Source organism: Furipterus horrens, unplaced genomic scaffold, assembly GCF_987537825.1.
Source record: "Furipterus horrens unplaced genomic scaffold, mFurHor1.1.pri manual_scaffold_3, whole genome shotgun sequence".
Lineage (NCBI taxonomy): Eukaryota > Metazoa > Chordata > Mammalia > Chiroptera > Furipteridae > Furipterus > Furipterus horrens.
This window is the reverse complement of record NW_028327173.1, coordinates 171,900,003-171,918,312: the sequence shown is the minus strand read 5'-3', so window position 1 is coordinate 171,918,312 and position 18,310 is coordinate 171,900,003. Positions and strand designations below refer to the sequence as shown.

General features: G+C 33.1%; 1 protein-coding gene across 2 annotated transcripts in view; it reads left to right on the top strand.

The window, feature by feature from the left end:
• Positions 1–18,310, top strand: part of MAP4K5 (mitogen-activated protein kinase kinase kinase kinase 5) — a 96,388-nt gene that overhangs the window by 7,186 nt on the left and 70,892 nt on the right. For both annotated transcript variants that reach the window (XM_090270848.1, XM_090270847.1), the window contains exon 3: positions 9,631–9,688. In XM_090270848.1, the coding sequence (XP_090126974.1) occupies positions 9,631–9,688 (58 nt within the window). The remainder of the gene's footprint in view (positions 1–9,630; positions 9,689–18,310) is intronic.

Here is an 18,310-nt window from a genome sequence, read left to right as displayed (position 1 = left end):
ACGCTCCCAACTGGGGACCTAATGTGCAACCTAGTCATGTGCCCTGCCTGGGAATCGAACCAGCAACACTTGGTTTGCAGGCCGATGCTCAATCCACTGAACCACAGCAGCCAGGGGGTTTTGATATTTATTTTTAAATTTAAAAAAATCATAACTTTATAGAATATGAAAAATGAAGTCATCTGTAATATCATTAATCTAATTTTAACTACTATCACTTTTTGAACATCAAACTTTGAGCACAAGGTCAAAGTAAATGGAAACCACAATGATGGCATGTTGAATAAGTTAGCATGTTTTATCCATAGATAGAAGGGGGCTTTTATATTTTGATCTGAGCATGGTTAAAATTAGAACCTTAGGCCCCCAGCCTACCATAGGGGCTCATTTGTCATTCTAGGAAGAATGGACTAAATATTGTCTCACAGACCAAAACTGGGACTAATGAGAAATTATAGGAAAGTAGGTTTTGCTTATCAGAAAGAAGTATTTATATAACTAAGGTTATCCAAAAAATTAATGTATTAGGTTGACTGTAGACTAAGTAGAAGAGCATTGCTTTTTAGAAAGGAGATTGAATTAGATGATTTCCAAAAGTTTTTTCTAACTGGAATTCTAATAGAATAGTATCTCTTGAGTAGTTTAGTTTTGTCTCTTTTCACTATCCCTTAAATGTGGGTAACTTTTAGGATTTTGTTCTTGACTCTTTTCTTAAAACTCAACATACCCTTCCTAAGAAATCTCATGTACCTGCCTAGATTCAGTAATGTTAATGATGCCCAAATCTTTATTCAGTCCAGGTTAGCCCTTGAGCTTCAGGAGCTGCCTCTTAAGTGGCTAATGGGTTATCAGCAGTTAGTTTTCCATGGGAATCTAAAATTTAAATATGTCAAAATCTGAGCCCATTGTCTACGCCTTTTCACTGCCCTCCCCCATAAAATGTATTCATTTTCCTGTGATTGTCATCTTAGTGAATGGGACCACACTGTCTACTCAGTTGTGTAATCCAGAAACTAGGAGTTATCCTCAACTTACTATTTCTTTGCATTTCACATTAAATATTTACCAATTTCTAATGGAGACACGCTTGGACTAGAGCATTGCAGAGGAGGTAAAGGGAAGTGAATGTGTTTTGTTTATATTTTTAAGTCATCAGGATTTGCTGATTACATATCAGATGCAAAGATTGTGAAGGAGAGAAATGAAGAATGACCTTGGGTTTTGGACTTAAGCAACTGGGTGGATGCCATAACTTTTATTTAGATTGAGAAGATGTGGGGATGAATGGGTTTGTGGAGCAGGTATCACTGAGTGTTCTGTTAGACATGTTAGGGTTAAGATGCCTGTCATATTTCTATAGATTTAGGAATCTGGAGTTCATTCAAGAGATTTGTCCTGGAGATAGTTGTTAAAGGAGAATGTTAGATAAAGAAAAGGTGAAATTCCATCATCAAGATAGGTAAGAGAGGAGGGAGTACCAAAGAGGGTGAGGCATTATTGAAGGTTTGAAGACAATAAAATGGTCCTTATGAAGAGCTGAAGAGTGGAAAAATCAAACCTAGTGGAGAAGCTACAGTTTGAGATTTGTGTTATGATTGGAAATTAAGACCAGTTAGCCTCATTTTATCATTTTTTTTTCCTATTAACATTTAGCTATTTGATACCAGTATGAAATTAGTGGGTAGTTGGGTTTAATGAGATTAGGATTTTGTCAGGTTAATATATAGAGAGAAAGAATGGTAAGGAAGTTAAGGATGTTTGCAAGAGAGTGATTATGAATAGAGTGATGAACCACAGAACCCTTACAAGTTAAGGGAGAATGTGGGGAATGCATTGGGTTGATGAGGTGGAAGAATCGCTGGAATGGGAGGACTAGAGTAAGTGAGCTGAAAGGATAAAAGGTTATGATCAGAAAGTACAATGTTTGAAACCAAAATTCAGATAGAAGGTAAAAAAATCAGAAGTCAGAGAGGAGATCTGTATGTTGAGGTTCCTAAGAATGGTGGCAAGAGGTGGGTAGAGAGGAAGACTGTGAGCCAGGGCTATGAAGTCATATGGGAACAAGGAACGGTCACCAGGGAGTTAGTAGGTAATTGCCACAAGAGGATGGCGGGTGATAGTCTGTGCAGTCTGTGCTGAGCTTCAAAGGAATCTTAACTCTCACCATACCCTCCTTATACTCTTCGGTTCCCAAATACAAGACAATTTTACTTTTGAAATGCCCATATTTTCTCCTTTCTTTATACCTTTGCCTGGAATTCTGCTGTATTGTAATCCCTTATACCTCACTCCTCCCAGGTAGTCTCATTAAGTCTCATTTTAGACTTCTTCCTGGAAGCTTTCTCCAATCAACTTTAACTGGGCTCAGAATGCTGCTACGTTCTAGTCTTACCACCTTGGGAGCATTTCTCACACTATGTTGTATTTACTATTCACTTCTCTGTCTCTCCAACTGATAAAAGCTCCCTGAAGACAAGAACTGTTTTATTTCATTACACGCCCAGTATCAATAATGCCTGGCACATAGTAAGTATTCAGTAATATTTGTGGAATGAATGAAAACCAGTCAGAAACAATGTTACATTAAAAAATCATGTATAGAAGTTTTACATTCTATGACATAAATGACTGTTTACTTTTTTTGTGGACAAACCAGCTATTTTGCATCCCTTCAGACCTTACTGTGCTGTCACTTTTGTATTGAAGTTCGTATTCTTTATTCTAGGATACATAATAATGACTCTGAGGAGTAGTCACTGGCCACTAGAGATTGCTTGTTAAATATTGGGCCATCGGGTTTTCTTATGTTAAAAAATACTTTTGGTGGAAGGGGGCATATTTAAAACGGATGCCCCCCAGTTGGCTTCATAGAAAAGTTTTGTAACCATAAAAATATGCTGGGAGGAAGTTAACAAGATAGGATGAGGAGCCTAATGTGAAGAACAATAAAGTGGAATACAAGAGCTGACCTCATTTATCTTCATGGTGACCATATGGGTTGCTCTAGCTTTTAGATGACTGTCATTACCAGTTTCATTTTTTTACCCTCGTTCAAAGAAATTACCTTCTAACTTCATGGCTACTGAGATGTACTGTGCATTAAGTCATATCTTCTTATTCTTTGTTGAAAACCTGTAGTTAAAATGTGTTAGAAAACTTTAATTATTTGTCACATTAAAAATTTCACAGCATATAAGAAAGTTCTTGACTGATAAAATGGCAGCTGGGTAACGTTGAAATATAAATGGCTTAGTTAGAAAGATTAGCATCTTTAATTTTTTTCCTTGGTGCAAGTGAAAATCTAGGGATAACTTTTTACTATGAATTTAAAAATCCAAGAGTTTGAGTTAAAATACTTCTCCAGTAGTAAATTGACTTGAAAATATTAATTTAAGAAATTAAAGAGAACTGCCTTGACAATGCGAGTAGAAACTTAATTAACTGGAAAGGCTATTTTATGGATCTTATGGTGACATTGATTCCATTAGTTAATCTTTTTTCCACTGTAATTTCAATTCCTGATTATTAGGAGTTAAATAAGAGATTTACTATAGTAAAATATTTTACTAGGATTTGAGTGTTTGGTATACTTTTATGCTCAATATAAGTGTATACCAATAAACTACTAAAATGAGTAGGAATCAGAAATATATTTAGATCCTTTTTGTAGAAGTGCTGTATTCTTTCTATTAGTTCCTTCTGTAAGCATAATCCAGAATCTTCAGATTCTTATGTGTTAAGGTTAAAAACAAAAACACTTGAGAGTATCACATTTAACTTGTTGCGGGGAAATGTTTGGTTTCAAATATCAGTATTACTGCTTTGGATTTTAGTGTGAAATTGTATAGTTAAATATCTGAAAGATCCATTTAGTACATTGAATCTGTAAAGTCTCTGTTTAGAATATCTTTTTTCTGAAAGCCTCTTTGCCTTTCATTATAAAAGAGCCTGGTACTGCTTTCTGTTTTAAAAATCCAGCTGGAAAATTACTGAGTAAGACCATTTGCCCATCAATTCTTCATTTGGAGAGAAAAGAAATATGTCTTCAAAATGGAGACTGACATTTATGTATTTACTCTGTCAGTGGGTGTTAGAGCTTACAGTATTTACTTTTTATTTAACTACCTATGTTTTGAAGACTTCTGCGTGGTGTAGCTGAGTATTAAAATACTATCTTTATTTTATATGGTTCTGTGATTGTTCAAATCCTCCAATGATCTTTTTTCTTTATGAACCCCTCAGAATCTCTGAAACAAATCAGGTGTCTTTGGTCCTTGTCATTTTTGGTTCTGTTACATTGAAACAATGTATTTGTGTTAATTCTAATCATAAAAATTGACTCAAATGTATCTGGAAGTACATACTTAAAATAATTTTATATGTGTTCTAAAAATAATTGATATATTTAATTTTAATACCATATTACTTTACAGAATAATTGAGGAAATAGTACATAAAGTATATTCATCCACACCCCTACCCACCCACCCTACACAGTTTCCCCTTTTATTAACATCTTCGATTAGTGATACATTTATTACAATTATTGAACTGATACTGATATCTTATTACAGTCCACAGTTTGCATTAAGGCTCAGTTTTTGTGTTGTACACTTCTATGAGTTTTGACAGATACATAATGACATGTATTTACCATTACAGTTTCAATACAGAACAGTTTCATCACCCTAAAAATTCCCTATGTTTCACCTATTTATCAGTCTGCCTAAACCCCTGGCAACCATTGTTCTCTTAACTCTTTTTATATAGTTTTGCCTTTTCCAGAATGTCATATAGTTGGAATCATAGTATAGATGTAACCTTTTCACACTGGCTTCTTTTACTTAACAATATGCATTTGGGGTTCCTCCATAACTTTTCATGGCTTGATGGCCATTTCTTTTTATCACTGAATAATATTTCACTGTATGGATGTACAGTTTATTCATTTACCTATTGAAGGACATGTTGATTGCTCCTGTTTTGGGGATTATGAATAAAGCCTTCTATAAACGTTCTTGTGCAGGTTTTTGTGTGGACATAGGTTTTTAATTTAATTGGGTAAATGACTAAGTGAGGAATTGGTGGATCATAAGGTGAGACTATTTAGCTTTGTAAGAAGCTGTCAAACTGTCAGTATATGTGTTCTTAAGCATCAGTCTAATTCAGTCTGGAAGGGTCTCCTCTAAATTATTCACAGGAGTTACCATGAGGGGATGAGATTAAGGGGGGGGGGGTAACTGTCATCTTTTACTTATATTATTTGAATTTTTAAAAACAATGTTTTGTAGTAATTCTTTACAAAATTTCCCTCCAAAATGCTTTGTTTAGTAACAAAAATTGAAAATGAATCAACTAACATAAAACTAGTATTCAAAACAGTATCATTTCAAGCACTTCTGAGTTGTAGAGGATTTTAATATTATTTTTGAGTAAAAAGAGTAATAACATTCCTATAATTGTCCATTCAACAAATTTATAGAGCATCTACCTCACAAACTTTCAAAGAATCATGCCCAGAACTAAGAAGAGAACACAATTCTAACCTTGAGATATTAGGCAAGACTCCATGGAGGAGGTGACACCTAAATTGCATTCTGAAGGACAGTCTAGATTCACTGAGCTAAGGGGGCAGAAGGGAGGGCAGGGGAAGGTGAATATACCAGAATGAGGACAGTTTTTTGAAACTAGAGATCAAGGCATTTGCTTCTGATTAATCTGACTGAAACTGGAATTAATTGTTCCAAACTCTCAGAGAAGCATATAGGATCTTTTCAAGTTGTTGATACTTGTCTGATAATCTATAATTGCAAAGTATAGACTCATATTTTCTTTTGGTTTCCAGTGACTGGCAGAGTATATTGCCCTAATGCCTGTTTTGCTTGAAAAATTCAAGTAATGAATAAAATGAAGATATTTTGTTGTTGGAGATGTGTCAGCAACTATCACTGTTACATGAGTTAATCATTGCATTACTTACCTGAATTTTAGAACCTTGAATGGTTCAAGTGGCACTATTTGTGAATGTACAATATATGTTACTTTGTTGGGCCATCATGTCTCTTATACTTAAATCTTTCTTCTCAATTTATAAACGTCCACTCTATGTCCATAGATGTTTTTCTGTTTTTTTTTTTTTTTAGAATTCCAATGAAAAAATTTTTAATTATCACTTTTAGGGGAATGGGGAAAGAGAGAAAACCAGGAAAGGTACTGACATTTAGGGATAGAAGTAGATATGTTCAACTCTGAAATTATTTCTTTAAGACTTCAAATGTGTAAGAGTTTACTTTCTGTTACATTGGAAATCATCATAGAAAATAACTTAGTGTAATGTAAAAGATGATTAGTACATTACTTGGTAACGTATTCAACAGAAGTCACCCCTGAGATCTGTTAAATATTATTCAATTAATACTTTTCTTTAGTACTCATTGCATTTATTAAAAAAAAAAAAAAAAAAAAAAACAACTACTAAAACTATCAATGGAGGAGTAGAGGAGATGGATTCCAGAGATGTTTAGGAGATGGAATAACAGAATTTGCAGACTGCAGTATGGTAACTTATGAATAAGTCCTCAGCCAGTTCATGTCCACGTGAACCAATTGCATTTAAAAAAGGAAAAGAGAATTCTAATATGTTGAAAAGAGCAGCAAAACCTTGACATCAGAATACAGTTCTTGGGTTCTGTGACTCTTGCCTCTGTCAGCAGATGGCCTTGGGCAGTCACTTAACTTGACTAAGCTAAGTTTTTATGATTTTAAATAAGTACTGAATATGAAAGTTCCTTCAGACTATAAATGTTTACAAACGTAATTGCCATCAGTGTTACAGAATTCACATCTTATTGCCCAGTGAACAAAATTCCCATAAGGTCGATTATTACTTATTCTGTAACTTCTAGCCATGTTTTCTGTACCTGAATCCCACTGACATGTGAAGTGTTGAGCAGTGTACATCCTAAAGCTGTATGTACATAACTTTCTATAACCCAAAAGAGATTGAAATGCTGAAAGATTTTAGACCCGAAGCTAACAGACAATTTTTTTGTCCAAGGGCAAGAAAGAGGAGACGGTAAGAATGGTGTGAGATTTTGGCTGACCAGTCTAGTTTCTCTGTTTGTGTTAGTGATTGGGGGAGGGGTAACTCTGGGTGCGGGTTATTGAAATGTCTGTTCTCTCTTCATGAGACCCCTCCTTACCCGCAACAGATAAGGAAAATGTGAATTTTGCATCACAAAATATTTGAGACTTCTGTTGTAGAACAGTCCTTTTTTTTCTTCTTCCTGTTTTTGACTATACCTCTTTGGTTCTCTCCTCCATTCTATTTTTTCCTCACCCTCTGTATGTCATTTCTAAAAATATGCTTTGTAAGGCTATCTTCCCCACATTCTTTGTCATTCTTTCTATTCCTTTCTCTCTTTTCCTATTTCCTCTGGTAAAATGACTTATTTAATCCCGCAAATTAGTAATCATACTTTCCTGTTTTATCATGCACTCCTTATTTTTTATGCCAAGTATGAAAGGTCACATTCAAAACTAATATAATAAGTGAAAGATGTCATAAATTATTAAGTTGCATTTTCAGATATGAGGTGCCATGGGTACAATGAAAATGAGCACCCATATGAGTGATGACAGTATAATGGTACAACCCTTTTAAGATATTTAGGCAGTGTGTGTTAGTAGCCTTAAATGTTCATATTCATACCCTTTGACCTAGCAATTTCATACTTTAGAATCTGTTTGAAAGAAATAAGCTTAAAAAATGAAAAGACTGTGTAATATCCTTAATGTCTAGCAGTAAAGGAGAATGATTTATGGACTATTATATAGCCATTTAAAATTAATGTATAGCATGAAGAAGATACATAACTTTAAAAACAATAAAAATTTGTACCTACAATGGAACTTGACAGATATAGATTCAATATCTAAGATTGGTGAAAATATAAATTGACATAATTTATTTTAGAGCACTATAGCAGTATATCCATTTTAAATTCACATACCTTTTGACCTAACCATTATTCTTGTAGGTTGCCTTACTGATAAACTAATTGTGCTAAAATATTTGCAGTGATAATTATTTCAGCACTAATTATAGTAAGTCTGTCTATAAAATTTTGAGTGGTAAATAGTTTTTCTTCTAGGAATTTATCTGAAGGAAATAAAGCTGTGGATAGATATAATTCTAAGATATATTTATCTCTATACTTCCAAAATAGTATTGAAATCCTAAATATCCCCAATAACAGATTAATTATATAAATTATATGTTCTATCAATGGAAAATTAGGCAGCATTGGAAAGCATGTTGTAGAACCGCAGTCCCCAACCTTTTTGGCTCCAGGGACTGGTTTCATGGAAGACGTGTTTTCCATGGACCTGGGGGTAGGAGAGAGAATGGTTTGGGGATGATTCAAGTTTACCTCCTGATGTGCGGCCTGGTTCCTAACAGGCCACAGGCTGGTACAGGTCCGTGGCCTCCGGGTTGGGGACCCTGTTGTAGAAGATTGTGATGGCATCATCCTCTTCTATAACACATGCACACTCTCATGAACACACACACTCATGCACGCACACACAGGCCAGAAAAAGAAACAGAACTAAACGTTAACTTTTTAAACTTTTTTCCTCCGGGTCCTAAGATAAAGATGATTTTAAAAAATTTTTCCTTAAATGACCTATGATTTTTTTAATCAAATATATAACAACTATGAATATTTTTTCCTTGCCCTTATTTTTAAGTTAAATTTATTGAAGTAACATTTGTTACTGGCAGTGGGGTTCTTGGGTTCCCCAAGAGAAAAATCAAGAGAAAACCCCAGAGAAGTTTCCAGACAGCCTTTATTAAGCTTATGCTCAAGCACAAGAGAGGCAGCCCAGAGGAAAGGAAGGTCCTTTGAACTGGCCCAGGGACTGGCTCTGCTTAGCTATTTTTATAAGCTGCAGGCAAAGCAGACTTGCGTGAATAGGCAGGCTTTTTGGGAAAAAAAGCGGGCTTGGGAATTTTCTTTGTCAGAATGTGAGACGCAAGAGCTTAGAAGGGAGATAAGACATTTTTCATAGGGAGTGGAGGAGTGGGTTGCATTCTTGTTGTAGGCTTGTGTTTTTTTTTTTCCTGGCCATCAGGCAGTCTTTGGATCCCAGTGAGGGGTCATGGGGTAATGCCAGCTCCGTGGGGTTTTTTGGTCTGGTGTCCTTGGGATCCTGGGCCGGGATCCCTATGCTGTCTCACATTGGTTAATAACAATATGTAAATTTCAGGTATACAACATTTTAATTTGATATCTGTATACTCTGTTGCATGCTCACTACCTGAAGTCTAGTTTCCTCATGAGTACTTTTTAATTTAGAAAAATATTAACTCAAGTATAAAGAAAAGTCTTGGAGGAGGTACACCAACATTTTAAACAGTAACTTTTTAAGTGGTGGAACTAAAGGGATTTCATATGTGTATCTTTTATATATTTTTCTTTAATGGAACAATAAATTACTCATTTTATTGAAATTTTGTGTTTAGCTTTTTTAAAAGCATAATTGATAAGCAACAAATTAGCATAATACCAACTAACTTTTATATAATTGACAAACTTTTAAACCATTTTATTTTCATTTTCATTTTAGGCCAGAAATATACATACAGGAGAGTTGGCTGCAGTAAAAATTATCAAATTGGAGCCTGGTATGTGTTAAAACCCTCAAGACAATTTTTGAACACTTTTCTTGTGAAGTTCATAAATACAGAACTTAAAAGCATTTCCCATATTTCCTTCCTTGGTTCCCTTCTTCCAAAAGAAATATCTTTATATGTTGTTAGGGCAGTAGGATGTATCAAATATAGTTTAGATTAAATTGCAATGGATGTTGTTAAAGACAAGTTGATGTAATAGTTTTGTTGCTAAATAAAATTTCAAATGTGCACATTCAAAAATTGGAAGACACATTGACAATGTTAAAGTAATTTTCTTTTAAGTTATAGTAAAATAATTGAACTTTAATATTAACTTTTATGAGAATTTGATTAGGAAAGTATTCATTGATTTTGGGGGCCTATATGGTAATATCAACAAAATGATATTTTATATGTCAATTGTTCTGGCTGATTGATATAGGTTTAATAATTCTGGTCTTAGCCTAATGCTTATTTTTTAAGTACTTTTTTCAAAAGGCTGTTTCAAAACATACTGAGTAATTTGCTTTGAAAACAAAAGTAGTGTGTAAAACTTGAAACAGTTTATTTTTATATCCTCAAAGTTTTTTTTTCCTTAGCAATGGGGTCTTTAAAAGAAGTATTACAATTGGTGTTGGGCCCAGGTTCACTGCAAAAAAATAGAAAATTCAGAAGTGTGTAAAGAATAAAATAAAAAGTCCATTCTTTTATCACCCCGAGAGAACAGTCATTATCTTTTTGTATATTTTTTCTCATTTTCCTCTTATATACATGTAAACATTTTACAGAGTTAGCATATACTACATGTACTGTCTGCTGTCCCCACCAACATTACACAAAGGACATTTTCTAGATCAGTAAATATTCTTTTTGTTTTCTTAAATTGAGGTATAAATGGCATACAACATTATATTAGTTTCAAATGTACAACATAATGATTCAGGATTTGTATATACTGTGAAAGGATCACAATAAGTCTAGTTAATATTTGTCACCATATGTAGCTTCAGAGTTTTTTTCTTACAATGAGAACTTTTCATATCTGCCCTCTTAGCAACTTTCAAATACGTAGTACAATATTATTAACTATAGTCACCGTGCTATACATTACATCCCATGATTTATTTATTTTATAGCTAGAAATTCCTCCCTTTTTAATCCCTTTACCCATTTTTCCCAATCCCAAACCCTTCACCTTCAATCAGTGTATCTATGAGCTTGGTTTTTTTTTTCTGGTTTCTTTAGATTCCACACAAAAGTGAGATCTGTTATACTTAAAATGCTCTCAGGGTTCATCCATATTGTCGCAATTAAAAGTTTCTAATGAGAGTAATAGTAGCTTTTTTTTCTCTCCAAGTTTTTTTTAAAATTTTTTTTTTACTGTGGTAAAACACACATTACATAAAATTTACTATCTCAGCCATTTTTTAGTATACAGTTTAGTGGTATAAGTTACATTCATAAGTGCTACCATCACCACTGTCCAATTCCAGAACTCTTCATTTTGTAAAACTGAAACTCTATACCCAGTGAATAGTAGCTTCCCATTCCCCTCCTTTCCGAAACCCCTGTCAACTACCATTCTATTTTCTGTCTCTGATTTTGACTACTTTAGGTACTTAATATACAGTATTTGTCTTTCTGTTACTGTTTTTTTTAACTTAGCATAATGTCTTCAAGATTCATCCAGTTGTCACATGTCAATTTTCTTTTTAAGACTAAATAATGTTCCATTTTGTGTATATGCCACATTTTACTTATCTGTTCATCTGTTGGATACTTGGGTTGCTTCCACACTTGAGCTATCGTGAATAAAGCTACTGTGAATGTGAGCTACAAGTATTTCTTTGAGACCTGTTTTCAGTCTTTTGGGTATATACCCAGAAGTAGAATCATATGGTAATACTATTTTTAATTTTTTGAGGGACTACCATACTGTTTTCTGTAGTGGCTGTACAATTATATATTCCTTCTAACAATGGTCAAGGGTTCCAATTTCTTCACATCCTTGCCAACACTTTTTATTTTTCTATTTTTGATTTGTTTGTTATAGTAGCCATCCTAATGTGAGTAGGTAGTATCTCATTGTAGTTTTTATTTGCATTTCCCGAATGATTAGTAATGATGATATCTTTTCAGGTGTTTATTAGACATTTGTATATCTGCTTTGGAGAAATGTGTATTCAAGTCTTTTGTCCATTTTTTAATTCAGTTGTTTGTTTTTTGGTGGTGTTGAGTTTTAGGAGTTCTATATGTTTTCTAGATATTAATCCCTTACCAGATTTATGATATGCAAATATTATTTCCTGTTCTGTAAGTTCCCTTTTTACTGTGTTGAATGTCTTGATGCACAAAATTTTAAAATTTTCATGAAGTCCAATATTTCACTTATTCTTTTGTTGCCTATGCCTTTGGTATCATACCCAAGAAATTATTGCTAATTTTAATGTCATGAAGCTTTTGCTGTATGTTTTTTTCTAAGAGTTTTATAGTTTTAGGTCTTACATTTAAGTCTGATCCATTTTGAGTTAATTTTTTGTATGTGGTGTTAGGTAAGGGTACAACTTTGTTCTTTTGCTTATGGCTATCCAGTTTTCAATTATTTGTTGCAAAGACTGTCCTTTGTCCCTTTGAATGGTCTTAGCACCCTTGTCAAAAATTATTTAACCATTATTTCTGGGCGCTCTAGTCTGCTGGTCTGTATGTCTTTATGCCGCTGTCACACTGTTTTGATGCTGTAGCTTTGTAATAAGTTTATTCTTTTTCAAGATTGTTTTGGCTATTTAGGGTCCTTGAAAATTCCATGTACATTTTAGAATGGGTTTTTCTAGTTCTGCAAAAATGACATTGGGATGAAGAGTAGTAATTTTTGACCAGGTAGATGAATAGTTGATCTGTTTATTTGCTCCTTCATAAACTTAGATATGTAGAGTAATTATGTGGCCAATAATTATGTCAGTTTCTTAATTTCAGCAGTTAAAATGGTTTTGTATTTCAAATTCAATATTTTTACCATTATGTGTATGAATCATTAGAGAGATATATTTTAATAATAAGCTTTCAGGTACAGCATAGTACCCCTTTTTTCCTGGCTAATAGAAATTATTGTAATAATACTCTTTTTGAGTCCTCTTATTAAGCTTCACCTAATAATTTTACAACTCCTACTAATAGTGCTCAAGGGTTCCAGTTTCTCCACATCCTTGCCAACAAGTTTTGTTTTGTTATAGCATCTATCCTGAATGGGTGGGAGGGGGTGGTATCTCATTGTAGTTTATATTTGCATTTCTTCCATAAAATGATTTCCAAAATGTCAGTAACACAAATAGAAGATAATATAACAGAACTATGCAAGCATTTGCCTCTCCTGGAGGAGTCACTTGAATATTTAGTCAAATTATGTTCAAGGGACAGTTATAGTCCAGGAAGTGAGTGAATGGACAGGGCTCGCAGGGGAAACAAAAATGTTTATCCCTTCTCTGCCTTCAGTGAGTACACTGGGCTTGTGATAGCACAGTTTCACTTAATTGACTTGAGGGTAGAGCTTACTTTTGATTTTAGTTCATATAATGAATTGATTAGAATATTTTTAAATCCTACAATTCTGATATCAATAAGTCGTAACAAAGAAAAAATATAATGTTAATATTTAACACAATGATTAATTGTTGGAACCATAAATTAAAACTCTTTGAAAGGTTGGAATTTCTCACTCCTTTGTAAAAGCTGCTGACTTTATATCAGAGTTCATTCCTGTGGAAAGATTGACTTTTAAATCTCCCCCCCCCCCCCCACAAAATAGCAGAAGTTCAGTAAATACTTGATGATGTGATTTTAGGGTTTGACCATTTTTATATTGTTAATCGCCTATACACATGGTTTGCATAGGTTATTTGTCTTCTATATTAATTGAGTTTTAGATGCCATATGCACTTTGAGAATAATGACTTTTCATATGTTTTAAAATTTTTCCTCAGTTTGTCTTCTATCTTTGTACTCTGCTTATACTATCAGGAACAATTTTTTTCCAAAAGGTGAAGGAGAGCTCTAGGTCTATTTTTTTCAAAAGGCTAGAGAGTTTCCCAAAGCTGTTTACTACAAACTGTCTTTTATTCATAGGTTCAGAATGCCTCAATTGTCATAAACTGAATTTCCATGTAAGCATGGGTTTTGTTTTCTGTTTCAGTGATGTTTTTCCACTCCTATTTGTAAGTTCAATACTATCCTGTTTTTTATTACTCTAACTTTTCATTGCATTTTATAATTTTCATTGCTTTTATTTTTCAGTTATTTCTTTTCTGTTTTCATAGTTATTTTCTAGAACTTTAGAATCATTTTTATCCAAAAAAAAAAGGTGCATGAAATTAATTAAGAGGACCTGGCATTTTGACAGTAGTAAGGATTGTTTCTTATTCAGGTCCTCAGGAAAATATTATACCTTTTGCAATATAAATTTTCATATTTATGGTGTTTCTTGCTGTTGTGAATGGCATTTTTCCCTCGTACTTTCTAGTTACTGTATGCATTTTTGTAAGTCATTGTTTTTATTGGATTTATTTTCTTTCTAGCAGTTTTACAGAATTCATACTTTTTCTGATAAATTTTCATAGTTTTTCTGGTAGAATTGTTTTCAGTTTTCTTTGATATTCTTTTTGCCTTGAATATAACTTTGTCAAACATTGATATTGCCAGTCCCCCCTTTTTTGTTTATAATTGTAATATAACAAATGCATAGAGCTGCTGTACTTAGACTTATCACTTTAATCTTTTCTGGGTCATTGGTTTTAGGTGTTTTTCTTACAACAATTCATTTTGAGTTTTATTTTATAACCCCGTCTCAGTCTTTCTCTCTTAATTTTTTATTTTATTTTTATACTCACCTGAGGACATTTTTTTTTCAAATTATTTATTTATTTCTTTGTTTACTTATTTATTTTTAGAGAGAGGAGAAAGGAGAAAGAGAGGGAAACATCACTGTGTGGTTGCCTCTCACTCGCGCCCCCAACTGGGGACCTGACGTGCAACCTAGTCATGTGCCCTGACTGGGAATCGAACCAGCAACACTTGGTTCGCAGGCCGACGCTCAATCCACTGAGCCACACCAGCCAGGGTCTAGGACATTTTTTTTCATTGCTTTTATAGCGAGAGAAAGGGAGACAGGACAGGAGAGAGAGAAACATGGATGTGAGAAGAAAAGCATGGATTGGTTGCCTCCTATATATCCTATATATGCCTGAATTCAGGTTCATATGCACCTGGACCAGGATGGAACCTCCAACTAGGTAGGCATGTGCCCTGAGCAGAATCCAGCCAGCAACCTTTGAGTTACGTGATGACACTCCAACCAACTGAGCCACCTGGCCAGGACAATAGTAATTGTAAATTTAGGAATTAGTAATAACAACTATAAAATTAGTCCCCTGAGAAATTAAATACATTTTTCTTATACTTTAAATATATATACTTTTCTTTTTAGAAAACAGTTTCATTTATTTTCATCATCTGTGCTTCAGAATTGGAGAGATTAATCTTCTGTTTGTGGTGATTTTACTTATTTGGGTTATTTCATTACATTTTACTTGTGGAGTTTTTTTCCTTTTGTTTCTTATATTTAAAAAATGTTTTCTATATGACAAGTGTTTTAGCATTTCTATATACCCTAGTGTTTTAGCATTTTCAGTAAAGGCAGAGTGGATGGTGTTTTTCACAATTTTAAGAACAGATTTAAGAAATGTTTAGGTCAAAAATCTGATGGAAAACAATAAATAAATAATGAAAAAAAAATCTGATGGTATGCTAATTTTCCCAACATTCAGTTCAGATACTTCAAATAATTCCAGAGACAGCTGTGTTTCAGAAATGAATTCTGAACTGTACTCAGCTTTTAAAAAAATTGCACTAAAGCCAGTATAATACAGAAATGCTTCCTTGTATTGATTTAACAGATGAGCTGGTTTAGAGTTGTTTTTAGACATGGAAATGTAATTATTTGCCAATATGACAGAAAAGTCCTCATGTCTGATAAAGCATAAACAAGACTTTTTAAATAAATGAAATCACAGCTCTATACTTAATAATACTTTTCATCTCAGTTAAAAAATAATTATTGAAGTTTATAATAATTTTAGAGTCCTGTGTTTTATTACAGATATACTGACTGCTGGCAATTTAAATTTATAATATATTTATAAATATATTTAAAATTTTACTGAAAAATTGCTTTTGATGCTTTTTGTGATGTTTATGAAAATTCTAAAGTGAACATTAGAGTTAATAAAAAATAGATTAGCACAGAGAATCATTTTTTTAATTAGCTACAAAAATAATTGAAAAAGGTAATGAGTCATCATCCCTTCCTATGTCCCTCTATTTTTATCCTTTTCATACACAAATGATTGTTTATAAGAATGATTTAACCATTTCTGTATCTCATTTTAATAGTAGATGCTTATTAAATATAGGCACCATCTTTCAAATAAAGTTTGACATATCGGTGATTAGTATTGAAAATAATGTCGGTGGTACTGTTTTGATTTTTAGTTCGTTTTTTTATCTCTTTGGTCAGGCATCAGAACTGCTCTAGAAAAGCAGGCAGGTATTATGATGATGTTTGTCACCATGTTTTCCTGTCTATGTCTGCGTTTCAGCTTGCTCTCTAACTCCTTTCACAGATGTTCATTTTGCTCTAATAAGTCTGTAGCTAGTGGCAGCAGACAGCCAGAACAGGAGAAGATTCTTGGGGAAGTTAATCATCAGAACACTGCTTTACCTTCTTCTCTCATCTCTCTTCCTATTATCCTTCTTTAATTGTGAAACTGTATGATATATTTTAAAGTTATGCAAATTATAATTTGTTGAAAACTGAGTCGAATTTAATAAAATTATCACCCAGAGTGATTAATGAGTATACTTTGTTTGCTTGCTTGTTTTTTAAAATGCTAAACTGATTACACTATTACAGATAGTAATAGGCTGTAGAAATTTTCTTGGCTTTCCTCCAGTTAAAATAAATTTAATTCAATAAGCAAAAAATAAAATGATACATTGAAATACTCATGAAATAGTTTAGTATGTTTAAATAAGTTAAATATATTTCATTAGTGTAGAAAGTTTTCAAAATAAATAAGAATCTTTAAATACCTTTGAATAGATAGGTGTTTAGAACATTTCTCAGTTTTTTTTCTTGTTTCCTGGAAGTATAAACATGGAAGGAAGAGCAAATTTTTAAAAAGTCAGGAGTCTATGAAGATTTAAATGGCCGTTAGTTTTGTTAATGCTCTAAAAAGAAATTCCAAAGTAGGGGCTTTGGCCAAATAGGACATATGTCAGCTATTCTGGTGAGGTGCTATGTTCTTGCTTTTCAGTATTTGTGTATATTTTTAAATTAATAATTTTGATTTTTAAAAATAATTTGTCAAGTAAAATATTGGTACCCTATCTTCACTCTTTGGAAAGTTCAAACCTGAATTGGTGGAAAATGTTAATTTGAGGTCACAAATACCCACAAAATATGTTCTTTTGTTGGTTTTAAAGAATAGATACAGAAAACTAATGAGGTTAAATAGGTATTTTCTGCTATTTAATAAGGAAAAAATTACTTATAATACTAGGGTATTCTGTTTCAGTCAGAGCCCAATTTGCTTTTGATCACAAGATAAAATTGAAATGGTAAATAATTTTTGTTTCTATGTAATAAAAAGGTGACCTTCACTGCCAGGTTCTAAATTAGTGAATTTAAAACTGATAGGGTTTTCCTCTTTAGGTCAGTTTTCAGAATCTAAGATAGCATCCCAAAGAAAATGTTTTGTTAGAATTGACTGTCCTACCTATTTGCATTCTACATTCATTTTGCTCAATTGAAAAAATTCATATTTCCTTATTACCAGCCAAAACAAATTGACAAGATTGCCACCACCATGTCACTATATTTTCATGGACATTTGAAAATTATCTTACAGATAGTTAGCATTGAACTAATTGGTTTTCTGAAAATACTGCTAATTCATTAGCTGTACAGTAAAACCAGTTTTCCCTTTGGTACTTATCTTTACTGTTGATTTTGTTTCATGAAATTCAGAAATGTATTTAGTACTTACTAGTTAGTACAAAAGGCTTTTGCCATTGCTTGATATTGCAAATACTCATTTAAAAGATCTATCCCCTACACCATAATAAAAAGATCTAGTCCTGGCCAGTGGCTCAGTTGGTTGGAGCATCATTATTCCATACACCCAAAGTTTCTGGGTTCAATTCCTGGTCAGGGTACACACCTAGGTTTCGGGTTTGATCCCTGGCCGGAGCTCTCTGTCTCTCTCTCTCCATCCCCCTTTCCTCTCTCTTTAAAAATCATTAAACATATCCTCAAGTGATGATATTTTTTTAAAAAAGATGTACTTTTTGTATTGTAAATGATATAAAAAATTTTGAGTTCTTGGATTTTTATTTTCAAAACATGCTTTAAAAGTAGTTCTTACAAACAATCCAATTAAAAAATGGGCACAGGATCAGAATATACACTTCTCCAAAGAGGGCATACAGATAGTCAATAGGCATGTGAAAAGATGCTTAGTGTCACTGATGATCAGAGAAATGCAAATTAAAACCACCATGAGATATCTCACACCTGTCAGAATG